The 15,911-nt window shown below is 41.7% G+C and overlaps 1 protein-coding gene across 6 annotated transcripts in view; it reads right to left on the reverse strand.

Annotated features, from left to right (window-relative positions):
- Positions 1 to 15,911, reverse strand: part of LOC138615581 (leucine-rich repeat and fibronectin type III domain-containing protein 1-like protein) — a 178,130-nt gene that overhangs the window by 18,916 nt on the left and 143,303 nt on the right. For 4 of the 6 annotated variants that reach the window (XM_069689323.1, XM_069689295.1, XM_069689305.1 and 1 more), the window contains 2 exons: positions 5,370 to 6,013; positions 397 to 497 (listed from right to left, as the gene is read on the reverse strand). In XM_069689323.1, the coding sequence (XP_069545424.1) occupies positions 445 to 497; positions 5,370 to 6,013 (697 nt within the window). In that variant the 3' untranslated portion in view covers positions 397 to 444. The remainder of the gene's footprint in view (positions 1 to 396; positions 498 to 5,369; positions 6,014 to 15,911) is intronic. The other 2 variants (XM_069689333.1, XM_069689342.1) reach the window with 2 other exon arrangements.

A 15,911-nucleotide genomic window follows, 5' to 3' on the forward strand; every position in this document is an offset into this window, starting at 1 on the left:
TTCCACATACTTATCCAAGACCCACTCAAATTCGTTCCACGGCCCACCTGTTCAAAAACCACTGATCTAAATAACTAACTGACGAGTTGTTGCAGCTTTAATATTTATGGTGTTGGGAGGGAGGCGAGAATGCCAAGGATTGATAGCTTAAACTTCAGTACCCAAAATGTCTAGATGAAATAAACAAAATGTGTGTTTTTCTGTTATTTGTGTGAACTGATCTGACCACAAGGCAAGACTGGAAAAAGGGGTCAGTTGACAGCATGCTGCACGGGGGTGAGGCTACAGCAGGGAAAGGCAGGTCAGGAGGAGTGACACGGGTTGAGAGAAAGAAGGCAGCTGTAGGAAGACTAGAGGGGGAGGGGGGGTGCTTAAGTTTAAAGTGTCAAACATTACTCTTTGTGTGTAGTGTTGGCGCGCTCTCTTTGTGAGGCCAAGAGACCTTCAGATCTTAAAGTCTCTCCATTCGACACTACGAGGCCGCCTGTCGTCTGCTGCTAGATGCATATGAGAGAGAGACAGAGAGACATAGAGACAGAGAGACGGAAACAGCAAAAGAGTGAAAGAGACACGGAGAGAAATAATAAGAATCAGAGAAAAAAAACATTGACACAGATGCAGCTAAACAGCACAGGAAAAAAAATGGGGGTGAGAGGAAGCAAAAATGTTCGGACAGTCAGAAAATGAATATAAAAAAGATGAGAGAGAGCATGAGAGGAATTGCGAGAGACAGACGGTGGTGAAGAATGAGGCCAGGCATACGGGATGACACTGAAAGGAGTGATGATAGATTAAAATACACAGAGGACAGACAGGCTACAGGGTCATGGACGGGCCACGGGGAGAACACACGCACACGCACACGCACACACACACACACACACACACACGCGCACACACACACACACACACACACACACACATACATATCCTTGTGTTGCACTTGACTACTTTCCGATCCTGCCTAACCTTGTGGGAATGGTTGTACTGGCTCAAGGCGGTTAAACCTGGTACATAACAACACACAAATGCATGCAAAGACCTGCAGGGATTTGGTAGCTGGCCCTGAGCTGGCTCGCTCACACACACACACACACACACACACACACACACACACACACACACACACACACACACACACACACACACACACACACACACAAGGCTTTCCTTTTTTCACAAGTGTCATCTCATGCGAGGCCATTTTATTCAATTACATGTGTTACCTGCAGGCTTGTCCTAAAATTAACCTAAATGCAAGTGTTAACCCCATAACACACGCAGGGGTACATGTTTTTTGTCGCCTCAATGTGACTGTAAAGAGTTTTTTTTTTTTTTTTTTAATCCCAGTACATGATTAACACCACACACACACATCCAATGTTTGCTTTGCTGTTGTTGAACTAATAGCACTTTGCTTGAAATAATCATAATAGTTTGTGTCAAGCATATAATTACTGCTAATCCAGATAGAAAATTCCCCATTTAGCATTCAGGTTAAAGAGCTGCCTCTCGTGCTGCATCCTCGTGTCACGAGGTAGAGCTCAAACTCCAAGGTGTAAACATGCCTCAACGTTCTCTCCTGCGTATTAGTTCAATGATTTTTTTTTTTTTTTTTTTAAATTATGGAAGAGGTTCCCGTTTGTCTACCTTAAGAAAGTTCTCAGATATTTACATAGGAGTTACTGGTTGCTGTATTCATACCTTGTAGTTGGAGTGTAAGTGTTTAATCTGTCTCCTCCACCAATCCTCTTCATACACATTCTTGCGGAAAAAAAGCAATTGACGAGAAGCAAACAAAAGAAAAGTATCACCCACAATGTGCCTATTTTTTTCCTGTTGGTTCACAGTTTTGACAACCGTGGGTCTTTAATGGAGTCTCTCTGTGTATCTGTCAGTTGCTCTGCTCCTCAGGCTTTCTGACTCACTGCGGCTTTCTCTCTGATCAGATCAATGTTGCCTTTCTCTGCAATGCAGCAACCAGTGAAACACATCACAGACACAGTTACACCCCGAGAAACCCCAGCCGCCTTTGTGCAAACACATGAGGGTTATCCCTCATTGTAGGTTGCCCTCAAAGTGCCAACGATCCTGGAATCAAAACCGAGGAACAAAGAACACAAGGGCCAGTGGTAACTTTTTCTTCCCAGGTAAAGTGTCAAAATAAAAACTCAACTAATTGGTTTGTTTTCCTCTTTCGTCACCTGGGATGCTCTTTGAAAGCTCCTTTGACTGACACACTTCAGTCAGTTAAGATCGAGACAAGGTCAGGACTCTTAATTAGGCCCATAGGGGAAATATTTGAGTTGTGCTTATGGTGACACCTCAGCACCACAACAACATAAGATTCAAGCAACTTCTTCATCGCAGTTTGAGAACTTCAAGCCTGTTACAGCTCTAATGAGCTCGCTCCAACTCCACTCCTTTGTAACTTCAATTTGGCCATCAACCTCTCGGCACACTTGTTGAACTATATGTGTGAACCTTCTCTTATTTAGCTTCAGAGGTGAGAAAAACAACTTGTTTAAGTATATAAATCCAAGTTAGCCCATTTGTTAGTTTGGCAATCAAAAATGTTTGCAGTTCTTCTTTCGTACAGTCGTTAGAGATTGTGACGTTAACAACGTCTCGCACATTTGATTGTGTTATTATTATCAGGCTGACGACGGAACCTGCAAAGTTCATGAAGGTGAATACTTTCCCCGAACCTGCTGGCTAAGCTGCTGCACTCTGCACGGATCTCTCATTTCCTCCCTGCTATCAACATGGGGCTCAATGACATCTCATTTAAACCTATTCTCAGAGGGCAATTGAATGACATATCAACCGCTGATAAAGAATTCCAACTCAGCTGTTTAAGCCACTCGTGTGAAATGGTGTCTCCATTTATCCATTCCAATGAAACTCCCATTTCCTGAGTGGATTAGTATTAAAAGGGAAGCGCACTGGAGTCGACTTACTGCAGGGCAAATCTATACCCAAAAAGAGGCTTCACACGCTCTTGTGGATTCATATTATTATATCACTATTGAGCATTTCAAGCCATCTTTGTGTGCATGTGCAAGTCACTTCAAAAGTTTGGATCAAGGGAAGTGGGTCTGATTACATAAAAAGTAGGCTTTATCTAATAGCCTTTGCTGGCATAGACTGTGTTACATAAATGCAATTTTCCATCCCTATCTTGCCTGCTAAGGATGAACTTTAGCAATCTTTCATAATTGTGCAGCATTGCGCTTTCACCATCATGTAGTTTGCCTTTCTGTGAATGCAAAATGAGGTTCCTAAATAAATGATAACAATTTTATCAGCGAGACAATCTCTGTCTGTCTCTATTTCGTGCCGACTGTCCGCCAGGTTTTTCACATTGATTTTCTGTCTGCCACTGTTGTAAAGACTAAACATGCTTCTTTTCAAGCTTGCACAAGAGGTTGATCCATGCCGAGACCAGAGAGCCCGGAGGCCAGAAGACATTGAATGGAAGCCTAAACCTCAAGTGGTAGCACTAATAGTTTAGAAGCTGGGCATTAACCAATTTCCGAGCAGTAAATTGGGTTGTGACTCTGCTCAACTTTAGCCTGTCATTCACACTCACTGCAACATCTTCAGGCATTAGTTTGCATTGACGGCACAGACTTGGGCTTTCTAGTTTTCGAGGTGTCAGAGAGGCATGTGTTCATCATTTGTCTTGACTGCTATGTCCAAGGTCATCCAGACTTTTTTTGTTGTGATTTTATTTATATTTTTTTTCCTCTCTATTTTGAAATATAAATCATAAATCATCGCAAAGGACTTTGTGTTGAAAAAAACAACAGTGTGAGGTAAATAGCTTCTGTTCGCGCTGCTTACTGCCATGCCGGCGGGCCCTCGGACCACAGACAAACTGCTTATGTTGGTGTTGCCGATTCCTCTTTTCACAACCATAATATCATCGTCTTACAGCTTTTTACAAATCAGTATGCACGTTAATAATAGTTGTGAATGCATCAGTTGCCTTGTGCATTATATTCTATGTAAGTTGTATGTGGCTGTTGGATTCTGATTTGTCAACCCCATTGAATATACTGTAGAATAAGTGGCTTGATTAGCATAAGGAGCGTCCCTGAGGGCTCTGAACGAGTATATACAGATTTATACATTCATTCATATACGGCAGTAAAGGTTTAACTGAAGGGAGCGAGTGCTTTAACCGTGTACAGTGGTATCGCTGTATATTGCGTTGTGTTGTATTTAGGAACAGATATATAAGAATGGAGCGTTTATTGAATAGATATCCAAACAATTAAACAAATTCTGTTGCTTTTATAAGCATCCCCTAACAATTTACAGGGTCTCTGACAATGTAGGGATTATTTGTTACGTAAGAAGAAGATGGGTTTTAAAAAGGAACATTTCAAATTTTTTGCGCAGTCTTTAATAAAATAAAAATTAATGGGAAAATGAGGATTCTTCATTTCTTAATGGTTTTGAATTTCAGACAGCCTATATAGCCTTCCCTCTGTATTGAACTAACTTTCCTTTTTAACTCTAAAGTACTTGGGAGTTGTCATTTTTGATGGTGAACAGACTTTCTTGGGCAGCTTAACTTCTAATAGTTTGTAGCACTCTAATGGAGGATGCACAAGAAATGCTAACCTGAATAAAGTCAACTGTTTTGCGGTGGATGATCCCACCTTCATTAACAAATCATGCTCTCCTCTAACACCAATCCATCAAGATGTGTTTTGGCACTGACTGCAGTTTCCGGCAACACAAGGTCACAGCATCGTGCCCAACTCACTTGGGCAAACGAAATAAAATGTTTGATTTCTTAAACTTCTTAACAACTTAGAAGCCTTTGAGTTAATATGCGCCATTTTTCATTGTTGAGAAGTGAAGCCTGATAATTGGGAAGAGCAGAAAGCTAAAATAAATGAGTTTGGAGAAGGTTTTCAAGACACTGCAAGGAGGTTAATTCAAGACTTTTTGTTTCGTAACCTTTCTTCTAAAGAAGAGAGTAAAATACGACTTCAGATACCACTGCAGCCCCACGGACAGACAGTTGAAGACATGTTTCCACTGCACGACAACGGCATCTCTCTCATTCATTCACTCGTTCACGCTCACTCACTTTCTCACTGATCCTTTCTCTGTCATTATCTCGCTCACTTTCTCACCCTCAATTGCACATTATCTATTTCTCATCCTCCATCTCTTTCTGTTTGACTTGTCCATTCTTTGTATGCCTCCCTCCCCCCACCCCCCGGGTCCCCTACCCGCCACTCTTCCTCTGTCAACTTCTATCTGTCTTTCTTTTCACCTCTCTGAAATGCTTCCTCCTTGCTCTGCTGCTCGCCTGCTCTATGTCTTTCTTTTCCACCCTGTCTGTGTACCTGCCAGTTCCTTGGGAGAGGTGGGCTCTTTGGCGACAGATGGCGGTCTGATTTTCATCTCGATTGCGACCCTGGAGGAAAAGCGGGCCTTGGTGGGTGAGAGCAACTCCTCATTGGCTGAAGAGTCAGTCCTTGTCATCATGCTCCGTCCACTGCCCTCCTCCTCAACCAATGCCACGGTGTCTCTCAGAGTGTTGCTAGGCGACATGGCCCTGGAAGTTGCCAGCGCCTCCTGACTGTCAGTCATTTTTGAGGCAGAGCGAGGGAGGACTTGGACCTGGCTGCTTCCTCCTTGTCCGTTGCTTTGTGGTCTTGGCCCAGTTGCCGCAATGGCTGCTTTTCCGTGTCCCGCCCCTTGTTGGCTGTAAACCTTGTATCGTATCATCAAGATGATAATAAATACCAGCACAGAGGCAACAATAATCCCTCCAATGATGATGATCATAGTACCACCCAAGAAGTGGCTGTGCAGTGCCTGACACTGGCTGAACTCTGTGTCCGTAGTAAATGACAGACAGCCCAAAGGTCGTGTTGCAGTCAGTGACGTGATGACATCGTCAAACACAGCCAGGACACAAAGATCGTAGCTGCGTCCAGCGGCCAGGTCCCGGACCAGGAAGTCGTTGCTGCTGGATGGGATCATCCTGCCACAGCAAAGACGAGAGAAAAGAAAACATCAGTATCGGACAATGTAGTAACGCAAAATAAATGATTATACATTAACCAGAATAAACGATAACACTTAAATCGTTTTCCCCCAAAATACACATAAAATAGCAACGAAGTTCCACTACTAAACTTCGTTTTGATTATTCACATTGCTGATATGACTTTGGGTGTATTAGTTAGTGTACATAAGGCATGGCCAGCAAATATGAAGGATCAGACACATGCGCACACAACACAAGTTGCCACACACACTTGATTTTAACCTGATATGAAAGCAGCATAGAACACAAGAACACAATTCTATTTCATTAGACCTAAAATGTTACAAACCTGCTTCTACGGTGCTACAATAGTTTTCTTTTTTCAAAATAACATACACAGTGTAACAGCCCTGTTTCATAGAAATGCCATTGCTATACAAATAAACTGCCTTCCCAATTACATTAAGGCGGCAGCTTTTCTGCCAGCGTTTCTGGCTAAATTGCCTTCAGAGACAATATTTTGTTTTGAGTGAATGAAGCAACGCATTTATCGACAGCACCAGAGTCGGCTGGAGGAGGTTGGGGTGGATGACGAGCGTACAAAGCACAACACCGAGAACTTGTTCCACACACAGACTCCCATCTGTGTTTGGGTATAATGGGCTTTTGATTTGATCACAACTGACCTTTTTCTGTATTAAATCAAACCACAATCTTAACCAACCTGTGCCAGTCTGTAGATAATAAACATTTTACCAAGTTTAATAATGCAGAAAAGTATATGTTGTCAGTCAACTGACACCTTCAGTATTAGTGTATTTGCAACTCGCCAGATTCACAAATTGACACACTTTCTTTGTTTTCTTAAAACATATTTGCATTGAGTGTAACTTTTCGGAGACAAACTCTGAGTTTAAACAAATGAAACAATTTACTAAATCAACTGCAAAAAACAAAAAAAAGAAGAACAAGTGTTTATTGTATATCATCAAGATAAATAGTGATTATGTTGCCCTCCATTCTGTTCAATAGAAAGCTGAAATTTTGTGTCTTACAACAATATTCTCAATGGCATTGTACTGTTGGGCTGCTCCAATCAGGTTAGCACCTTCGAGCCAGAGCAAAAAACCTAAATACCCACCAACACAAACACCACTACACGGTACATACAAAACCATCAAGGCAGAGCCATGTAACAAAAAATATTCTTTCTCAAAATGACTTCTGACTGCTGCTGCTTTGGCTTCTTTGTACTTGTACATGACACTTGCACTATCAGTATATACTTCCATGCGGTGCTGCCTCTGGCACAACAGTCACCACATTGGCTTTATTTCCCTACAGAGTCTGTGATCTGACTTACACATACACACATCCATCCCTCACAACCCCAGAAGTCATCAGTCTCTGATTATACACCAACCTGATTCTTCCTACTGTGAACTTCTTCCTCTGTCTTTCAGAAGGTAAATACCGTTGATCGTCCTGATTAACGGGACCAATTCTTTTTCTCTGCTTACCTTGGCTTTGCTTCCGCTCTCTTTTTTTTAATCTGTACTCTCTCCTGGGGTCCTCAGGCCAGCAAGTGGGATTGTCAAACACCCATATGTCATTACTACATTTTATCTAAGTTATATTTCCCTTCTGCTCCATTCACACATTCCCCAATGTACCACAAGTCTTTCTGCCTTTGTCCAACCCCACCACATGAATGTATTTCCAAGTCTGTACACAGTCAGGCTTTGCATTATAGTCGGATTGAAATAGAACTGATGGGAGACTAGTGTTTATGACTTTTGTGTGTGTGTGTGTGTGTGTGTGTGTGTGTGTGTGTGTGTGTGTGTGTGTGTGTGTGTGTGTGTGTGTGTGTGTGTGTGTGTGTGTGTCTCTGTGTCTTTGTGTCTGTGTTTGTGTTTGTGTTTGTGTTTGTGAAAGCAAGTGGGCAGCAGGGTATCAGCTGGCCCAGTCTCACTGCCAAGCTCATCGATGGCATTGAACCTCCACCAGGAAGTATAACTTGGCAGCTAGCTCTGTGTCTGTTTCTGTGTGTGTGTGTGTGTGTGTGTGTGTGTGTGTGTGTGTGTGTGTGTGTGTGTGTGTGTGTGTGTGTGTGTGTGTGTGTGTGTGTGTGTGTGTGTGTGTGTGTGTGACCTTGTGTGGTTGTGAAGTGGTGTGAAAGGATCCCTGAACAGAGTTTCTAATAGGAATCGAAGCAGGAAACGTAAACGGCCCTGATTTCTTGCCGAAGGGTAACCACATGATTTGAAAGCAGAACTGGTACGGGGTTCCCATAAGCAATTTATATATAAAAGAAAACATAGAAAATACCCTCTCCATCCATATTGTTAAACTTCAAAATTCTACAGATTGAAAGTTGTGTTTGAATAAAATGATGCCATGGTTGTTTGTCTCTCTTCTCATCTTCTGTTTCAAACTACATCATACTGTTCAGGAGGAGAAATTTCAGGGAAACCAGTAGGAGACCAGAGTTGGTGGTGTTCTTCAGTGAAATACAGAAAGCGCATGTGGTCTTCTAACCTAAAATCTGCAGTGCGACACACAGCTTTCCATTTTAATGCGATACTTTGATTAAACTTACACCCTAGTTTTACTGTTGTGGATACGCGAGCCAGGTTTCTCCCAGTGTAAAGTGAGGAGTGTAAAAGTGCCCTCAGGAGCTGAACAGTCTGACTCAAAAAGCATTATATAAAAGCCGTGACTGATTATAATTTAATCGTCATGGAGACGAAGGGAGCAAGTTTCAATCTTTGTGACTATATCGCCTGTTACCAACTGTGCATCACTTTTCACAATAAGAACAAAGTTGGTTTTAGTCATGAAGGACAACAAGTTAAAAGTGACTTAGTAGTAAAAGTTTAATATTTTGGAAGTATTCCTTTAGAAATAAGCTACTGTTAGCATTAATAATGGGATACTATTGCCGTCACTTCAAAAATTCAGAATCTGTCTGATAGGGTTGCATGAGGGATTACCGTGTCAATATACTGTATAACAACTGAGCGATACTAATGGAGACGCTCCAGCATGTAATGCACTAAATTCTCAGCCAATCCTTGACCTTTTCTGCTTTGTTGTGATCTGCTGTCATTTAGTTTAGTTTCCGTAAGCTCTTTGTCCTGTCAATTTGATTTGTTTTATTCAATTTCACAATGACTAGGCTGCATTGAACAAAATGACAGTTAACGTCCCTCCGTCGGAACACAAACTCATACAAAGTGAACTATGTGTGTGACTTTATTTTGCAACAGAAACGGAGAGAAATCAAAATAAAACTGTAAACTAACGATAAGACAAGGATTTGAGTTAAAGCCATGTCTTTTAAGATGCAGTTTATGATGACTACAGACACAAAGAACACAGTGAGGGTTATCTGATGATTCATTTCAACCCAGTGGGACCAAATACTTCAATATAGATGTTGCGACAATATTGTGAGGATGACTATCGGTGCTTTCCCCAAATATTTACAAATTGATAAAGAATCACAGCTAATGTGGCATATCACAATATTTTGATATTCAACATCTAAGGCATTATCTAGTCTCATATCGTAACATCAACCGTATATTGATATATTACCCTATTGTGAACCTATGAAGCATGCACCTCATATCCTGGCCTCGCTCACATTGGCTAAGAGTCCATGCTCTTGGCAAAAGTCAGTAAACCTCACAGACCACTGGGCCAGGACAGATGTCGGGTCATAAATATCAATAGTGTCGTCACTGAAGCGTCCCCGATCAGTCTTATCCAACCAGATCTGGCGAGACTGAATCTGTGAACCTCTTCACACTGCTCGGATAATCTTTGCCAATAATAAGTGTTGCCTCCAAATACAATTACTCCTACGATTGTCTGGAAGGGCAAATCAGCTCGAAAATCCCCCAGTGTGTCCCCATGCCTATAAGTGCTCTTTTCCTAATAGGAATTAAACTAGGAAGCCTTCACTGGCCCGAGGCTTCGGTAAAAGGCAGCTGCACGCAAATCCAGGAGTGAGTGGGTGGGATATTATTCAGAAAGATGCTATTAAAACATAAAATACAACCACGATCTGCTTTGTTAAAGTTGTTAAAGTAGGATTTGTTGTGTAGTTTCTGTAGTTGTCCTGTTCTCGTAGACACTTTTCTTGCTTATTTCCCCAATAACGACTCCAAAAGGATCAGCTACACAAATGCCACAAAGTTACAAAGCAATGTTCGACAAGTGGAGGATTTGATGCCTTGCGCAAGGAGTGCTGACATAGGAAACCGAAAAACAATGTTGCCAGGTACAAAAATGGTGCCGGCAACTTCAGTTGTGTCAAATGGTATCAGCATGTGGCAAGTAATTTGCTCATTGGTCAGCATTTGTCTGGGTTTTGAACATCTGCTGTCACGCAGATGTGTGCGAATCGGTGCATCATTTCCAACCAATCAATAATGAACTGTGGGTGGGAGTTTTGTAAGTCTGTCATGACTTTAAAAAGGACAAGGACTGCTGGGCCAAGCAGAAATGCCTCAGCAAACCCATTTGTCACCGCAATCATACTGGATGGTTTATTCAGTTAATGGATTCACACACACACACACACACACACACACACACACACACACACACACACACACACACACACACACACACACACACACACACACACACACACACACACACACACACACACACACACACACACACACACACACACACAGACAAGTCATAAACACTAGTCTCCCAGCAGCCAGTTATGTTTTGTCACTCACACCAGTTTATCCTCACACTACCAGGGCTAGCTAACACCACCTCAAATGAATCCCTTTTTTCAATTCATATACTTCTTTAACATGACTACTATGATACGTGATGACAATGTGCAGCGAGCATTAACTCTCAGGACCCTATTTTGTCCTTTTGGTCCATGTAACTGCAGCAGAGTAGTTTTATCACATTATTTGTATCAGTGTTATTTTTTTTAGCCAGGGTTTTCACCACTCGTTCTTGGTTGTGAAATCTACTGGTGTTCATACACAAACATGCCCAGATGCAAACAAAACAGGGAATCACTTTTCAAACTGCTTCCAAGACGTCAGCAACTCTACAGGATACTTTTATCTTAAGATTTTGGTGTTTTCACTGATATTTATTTGCACAGTTTAGCTCGGAAAGGGAAACTTGCAAAGGAACTCGTTTAAAGACATAATGGTGAGGTGTTTTCATTGTATCATTATAGTTTCTCCCGAATCTTCCCAAGCCTTTCTTTATCCTCATTTTCATTCAAACCCGACTTTTCACTAAATTGCTGCTATTACAGTTGTCTTTTCTCTCTGTATAGTTTACTCTTTGCCCTGTGGTGTTAATGATGCCTATTATTTCAAATTGCTCCCCAATCTCAACAGACTATTTATAATCTCCACTGAGCGCCTAATACGATTTCACAGTGACCAGTTGGAACTGGGGAGCAGGACATCCTCCCCCTGGGCTGTGACAGAGTGCAATCTGTCACAGCAAATGCATCATCCTGAATAGCTATGGTAATGTTACCTTCTCTACTTTTTGAGGTGTGCTGTGCTTTAGAGAAAATTCATCTGAGCCCTTATTCTCCTGATAGTGTGTTTTGAAAACCATCAGGACCATTCTCGTCTCTCTCTCTTGTCTTTTAACGGAGAATTTATATTGACATGTTTTTCCCCCTTCATCGGTTTTGTTTTTTCTTGGCTTTTCGTCTGTAACAGCTTTCAACACAACTGCATTCAAAGACTAGTAATTACTGTAGATTGCTGTCATTTCATCATTTTCTTCACCTGTGTTTCTGCAAATTTAGACAATTCAAATCATGTCTTTCCCAAAGTAAGGTAAAAGAGGACCACAAATTCTGTGCATCAATGTTTTAACAGACAGACAGACAGACAGACGCAAAAGAAGACAGTTGTAGACGTCGCAGTCTTTTCATTAAAACCTGTTGAATGTTATGTAATCAATGCATTTCAGCAAAGTAAATGCAGTTTAGCTTATCCTTTATCAGCCTTATATTATAAAGAGAAAATAAAATTGTAGCAAAAAAGAGCACACTGCATTTAATCTTCAGAGCAAAATATGTGTCGCTGGGCCTGTATAGCAGAGGTGCAGGCCTTGGTGTCGGGTCACAAATGGTATTACTAGATGATAATGAGCCTTTTCACAGCAGCGCTACTTTGTTAGCCTGCCATTATTGCCTTGTCTCAGGCGAGAACAGTGACAGGTCTGTCAGACGCACTTGTTACAACGGCAGAGTGACGAGGTGCACTGCGCTGCTGAGTCCTGTGGGTTCCCGAGCGAGTGTGTCCACTCAGAGTGCGGCCGACATTACCATGCCCAGCCTGGATATGTATACTCACATCTGTGTGTGTGCATGAGCCTGACATTTTCATACTGTCTGCATTTCGTTAGGTTGACTGACAGGAAGAGGTTTTGTTTGTAAATACTGTCCATCAATCAGCCCTCGGGCGTCCAACATGCACACACACACACACACACACACACACACACACACACACACACACACACACACACACACACACACACACACACACACACACACACACACACACACACACACACACACACACACACACACACACACACACAATGTCATGAAGTCACACCCGGAGCTTTGGGTTGTGACTGTTGATCTAAGCGAAACGTCAAGTGAATATTTATGATAATGTGCCCTGGCCCCTTTTAAATAATTTATTGTGCCAATTATACCTCAAGTACAGGCAGTTCAGAACAGAGGAGGGCAGAGGGTTGACAGCCAAGTCCCTGCAGCACACAAATCCTGTCCATCCTGCTAGACACACTGCAAGGAATGTCACAGAATGTGGCACTCAGCTGAACATGGATGGGTGGGCTGATGAATGCTTGTGTGAACCTACGCTGAACTTTAAATCATAACATAGGATGTCTTAAACTGCCAAAAGGGACATTATTTATTGAAATGATTCATTACTGAAAAAAAAATCTACAAGACCCAGGGAGCACATTTAGATTTTTCATCTTTAATTATGAAAATAAGTGCCACATAGTTAATCATTCTGTGTGGACTTCCCCGGTGGAACCTCGAGCTGGCGTGCCTCGTTCAGTTGCCCACGTTTACGAGGTGAGCCATCCCCCTCCATCTCCCAATGGGCAACTGAGTCAGTATTTTTAAGTTCCCACTGATTGGCTGGATCTGTTAGATATTCAGTAGAATAGTCGCAGTGACACAGGCTCTCGCTTTTATATATATATATATATATATATATATATATTTTTTATTTTTATTTTTTTATCATAGCCTCTCCCAACATAATGCGTGTAATTTTTCCCCCTCCATCGGTCCTACTCATCCTCTGTAAGCCACTCTTTCCTGATGTCTTTCCATCTCTCTGTCCTCTTCTGCTTTTCTTTTTTTCCTCCCTCCAATCACCTCCATTCTCTGCCCCTGTGTCTGTGTAATTTCTATTCATTCTCTCTCTCTCTCTCTCTCTCTCTCTCTCTCTCTCTCTCTCTCTCTCTCTCTCTCTCTCTCTCTCTCTCTCTCGCGCGCTTCACATGTTCAGAGATCAGATTTGTGAGTCAGCCTTGCGAGGATATTTTGGACTAAATCATTTGCACTTTTATAGAAGATGTAAATTGTGGTTAAATCATCAGGAACAGAAAAATCTCACATTGCACAAATCAGATTTATACTAAATCCATTTTTTGGAGCATAGTATCCACACTAACATTACAGCTCAAAACAACAGTCGCAGTGCTGGGTGCTACTATGCTGTTTGCTATCTCACACGCTCTTACACTATGCCAGCCTGTTCTCATTCCTAGGGCATTGACTACTAACCTGGTGTTGCCAGACCCAAATTGATTGCGTGAATATGTGGGTCTGGTTACAGTCCATAAGGAATCGTTTGCAGTTGTTGCATCCTACTGGGTGAGGACCTCGTGTTCATTTTGAAACCAGTAGGAGCAGCCTTTAACCAATCACTATGTGCTGAAACAGGCCGGACATTTTACCACTGCTGCAACTACATTTAGGACAAAAAAGCTTGACTTGAACCTCATCACATTTAACCACCAACACTGGTTGTTGGTTGGTCCGCCTTTCGGAGTGGCTGAGTGAACGGTAATGTCAACAGGGTTCCCAGACTGTAATATCAGCAAAGAAAACCTTAGCTGTGAGCAATAGTCTGGCAGGATCAAGTACTGACGTTTCATCAAAACCGTTGCCCATCGGCAGCCGTACCTTGACAACCCAGGTCAAAGAAAGAGGTCATGTGAGAGTTGAAAAAGTGACAATATCCGCATCAGGACTAGGTTGATGGGATATACACAGGGCTTTGACCCAGAGGACTGTGTTCCAGCCCATGAGAAAGCAAAAGTGAAGGTAGATTTGTTTCAGCTAATGCAATGTATTGAATTTATGTAACGTACATAAAGTAACTTCTGTGATTTATGTAACGTTACTTCCTAAAATGTATAATTTTAACCCAAATCGCAATCTTATCCAAGCACTAACTGAGTCGTTTTGGTGCCTAAACCCAACCAAATGAAAGTCGCGTCACATATAACCCAAACCATGATCCTTTCCTAACCTTAACCGTGTTGTTTTCGATGCGTAAACCAAAGGCACATTGTACATATCTCTAAGATGTCAGTAGGCTGTGATGAATATGCACTATTTGAATTTTTTTTAAATTTTATTTTAAGATGTATTTAAAATCTTTAAATCACATTCTTCATTTTCCATTGGTGGAGAAAAGCTGTGTTCTTGTCATCACTTTTGAGTAAGTGACTTTATAGCAGGTAACAGTTTTAAAAACAGTGCTCCTGCTTTATAATGGTCCTGTTCTGCTCCAACAGTTTACAGATGGCCAGTTAAAAAGTCCAAATGGTCCTATAAGTAGGTGATCAGCGAGGGACCATTAAGCAACCTGTTAGGTTGGCAGCTTAACCCCCGTTTGAGATGGTTGCAATTCAATATATATAAGTAAGTGTGTGGCGGCAACTCTGTTTATTTAGGCAGAAAGTATCAACATGGCAATGATAGAAAATCATCCAATTTCTTGACACCATACAATATGAAAATCTCATATTCATCATGACTGCAGTTTTCTGCTCTTTTGCCTCTTACCTAGACTCTGTCTCAGGCTAGCTTTTGTGTTTTGTCCTAATTAACTGTTTTTTGTCATTAAAGTTTCAAGGCTTTTTCCGGTTTACAACCTGCCTTCTGTGCCCAGTGTTTGGATCCTCCCTCTTGTTAAAGAGTGACTATACTCCCATACAGTCAGGAAAAGGATGCTTGGAAAAGGAAACCAGATGCTCACTGTTATTGTTCCACTTCTTTAAGAATAATTAGTTCACATGCAATTACGTTCGATGGAATTAAATCTGCTCTGTTTAAGTCTGAATCCTACGTGTTTCAGTAGCTTGAAACTGGCAGTTATCTTGGGTGGGGAGATATTTGGACTTTAGATAGACTGGAATTTAAATGATTGTTGTCATGCAACATCTAAATGAACATGTTATGAGAAGAAAGCTCGGGACAGTACTACAATTGTGTCATAATCTTATTGCGTGCCACTGGTGAGTATATTTAGTTCACCATATTGGAATATCAGACAATGGCAGTGCTGGCATTCATTAAGCATTAGGAAATGTGATTGAAGTCTGTTGGCTGCTTTGCTGGCCAGATGTGTGCAGTCATCAAGTGCATCAAAAAATTAAGATATTTGCAGCAGTGGCCTCTGCCAAAGTAGAGTTACCTTCCTTTAGGTCTGTGGCCAGGTTATTAAAAATGAGTGACAGCGCTAAGAGGCAAGATAGTGTAAGCTCATGTATTGTTGCCCAATCACCTGTGTGCATTTATAATATGAGGGTGAAA

The sequence above is a fragment of the Brachyistius frenatus genome, unplaced genomic scaffold (assembly GCF_029030835.1).
Source record: "Brachyistius frenatus isolate BFR_SWC_R1_liver_20210118 unplaced genomic scaffold, ASM2903083v1 Contig_1, whole genome shotgun sequence".
Taxonomy (NCBI): Eukaryota; Metazoa; Chordata; class Actinopteri; family Embiotocidae; genus Brachyistius; species Brachyistius frenatus.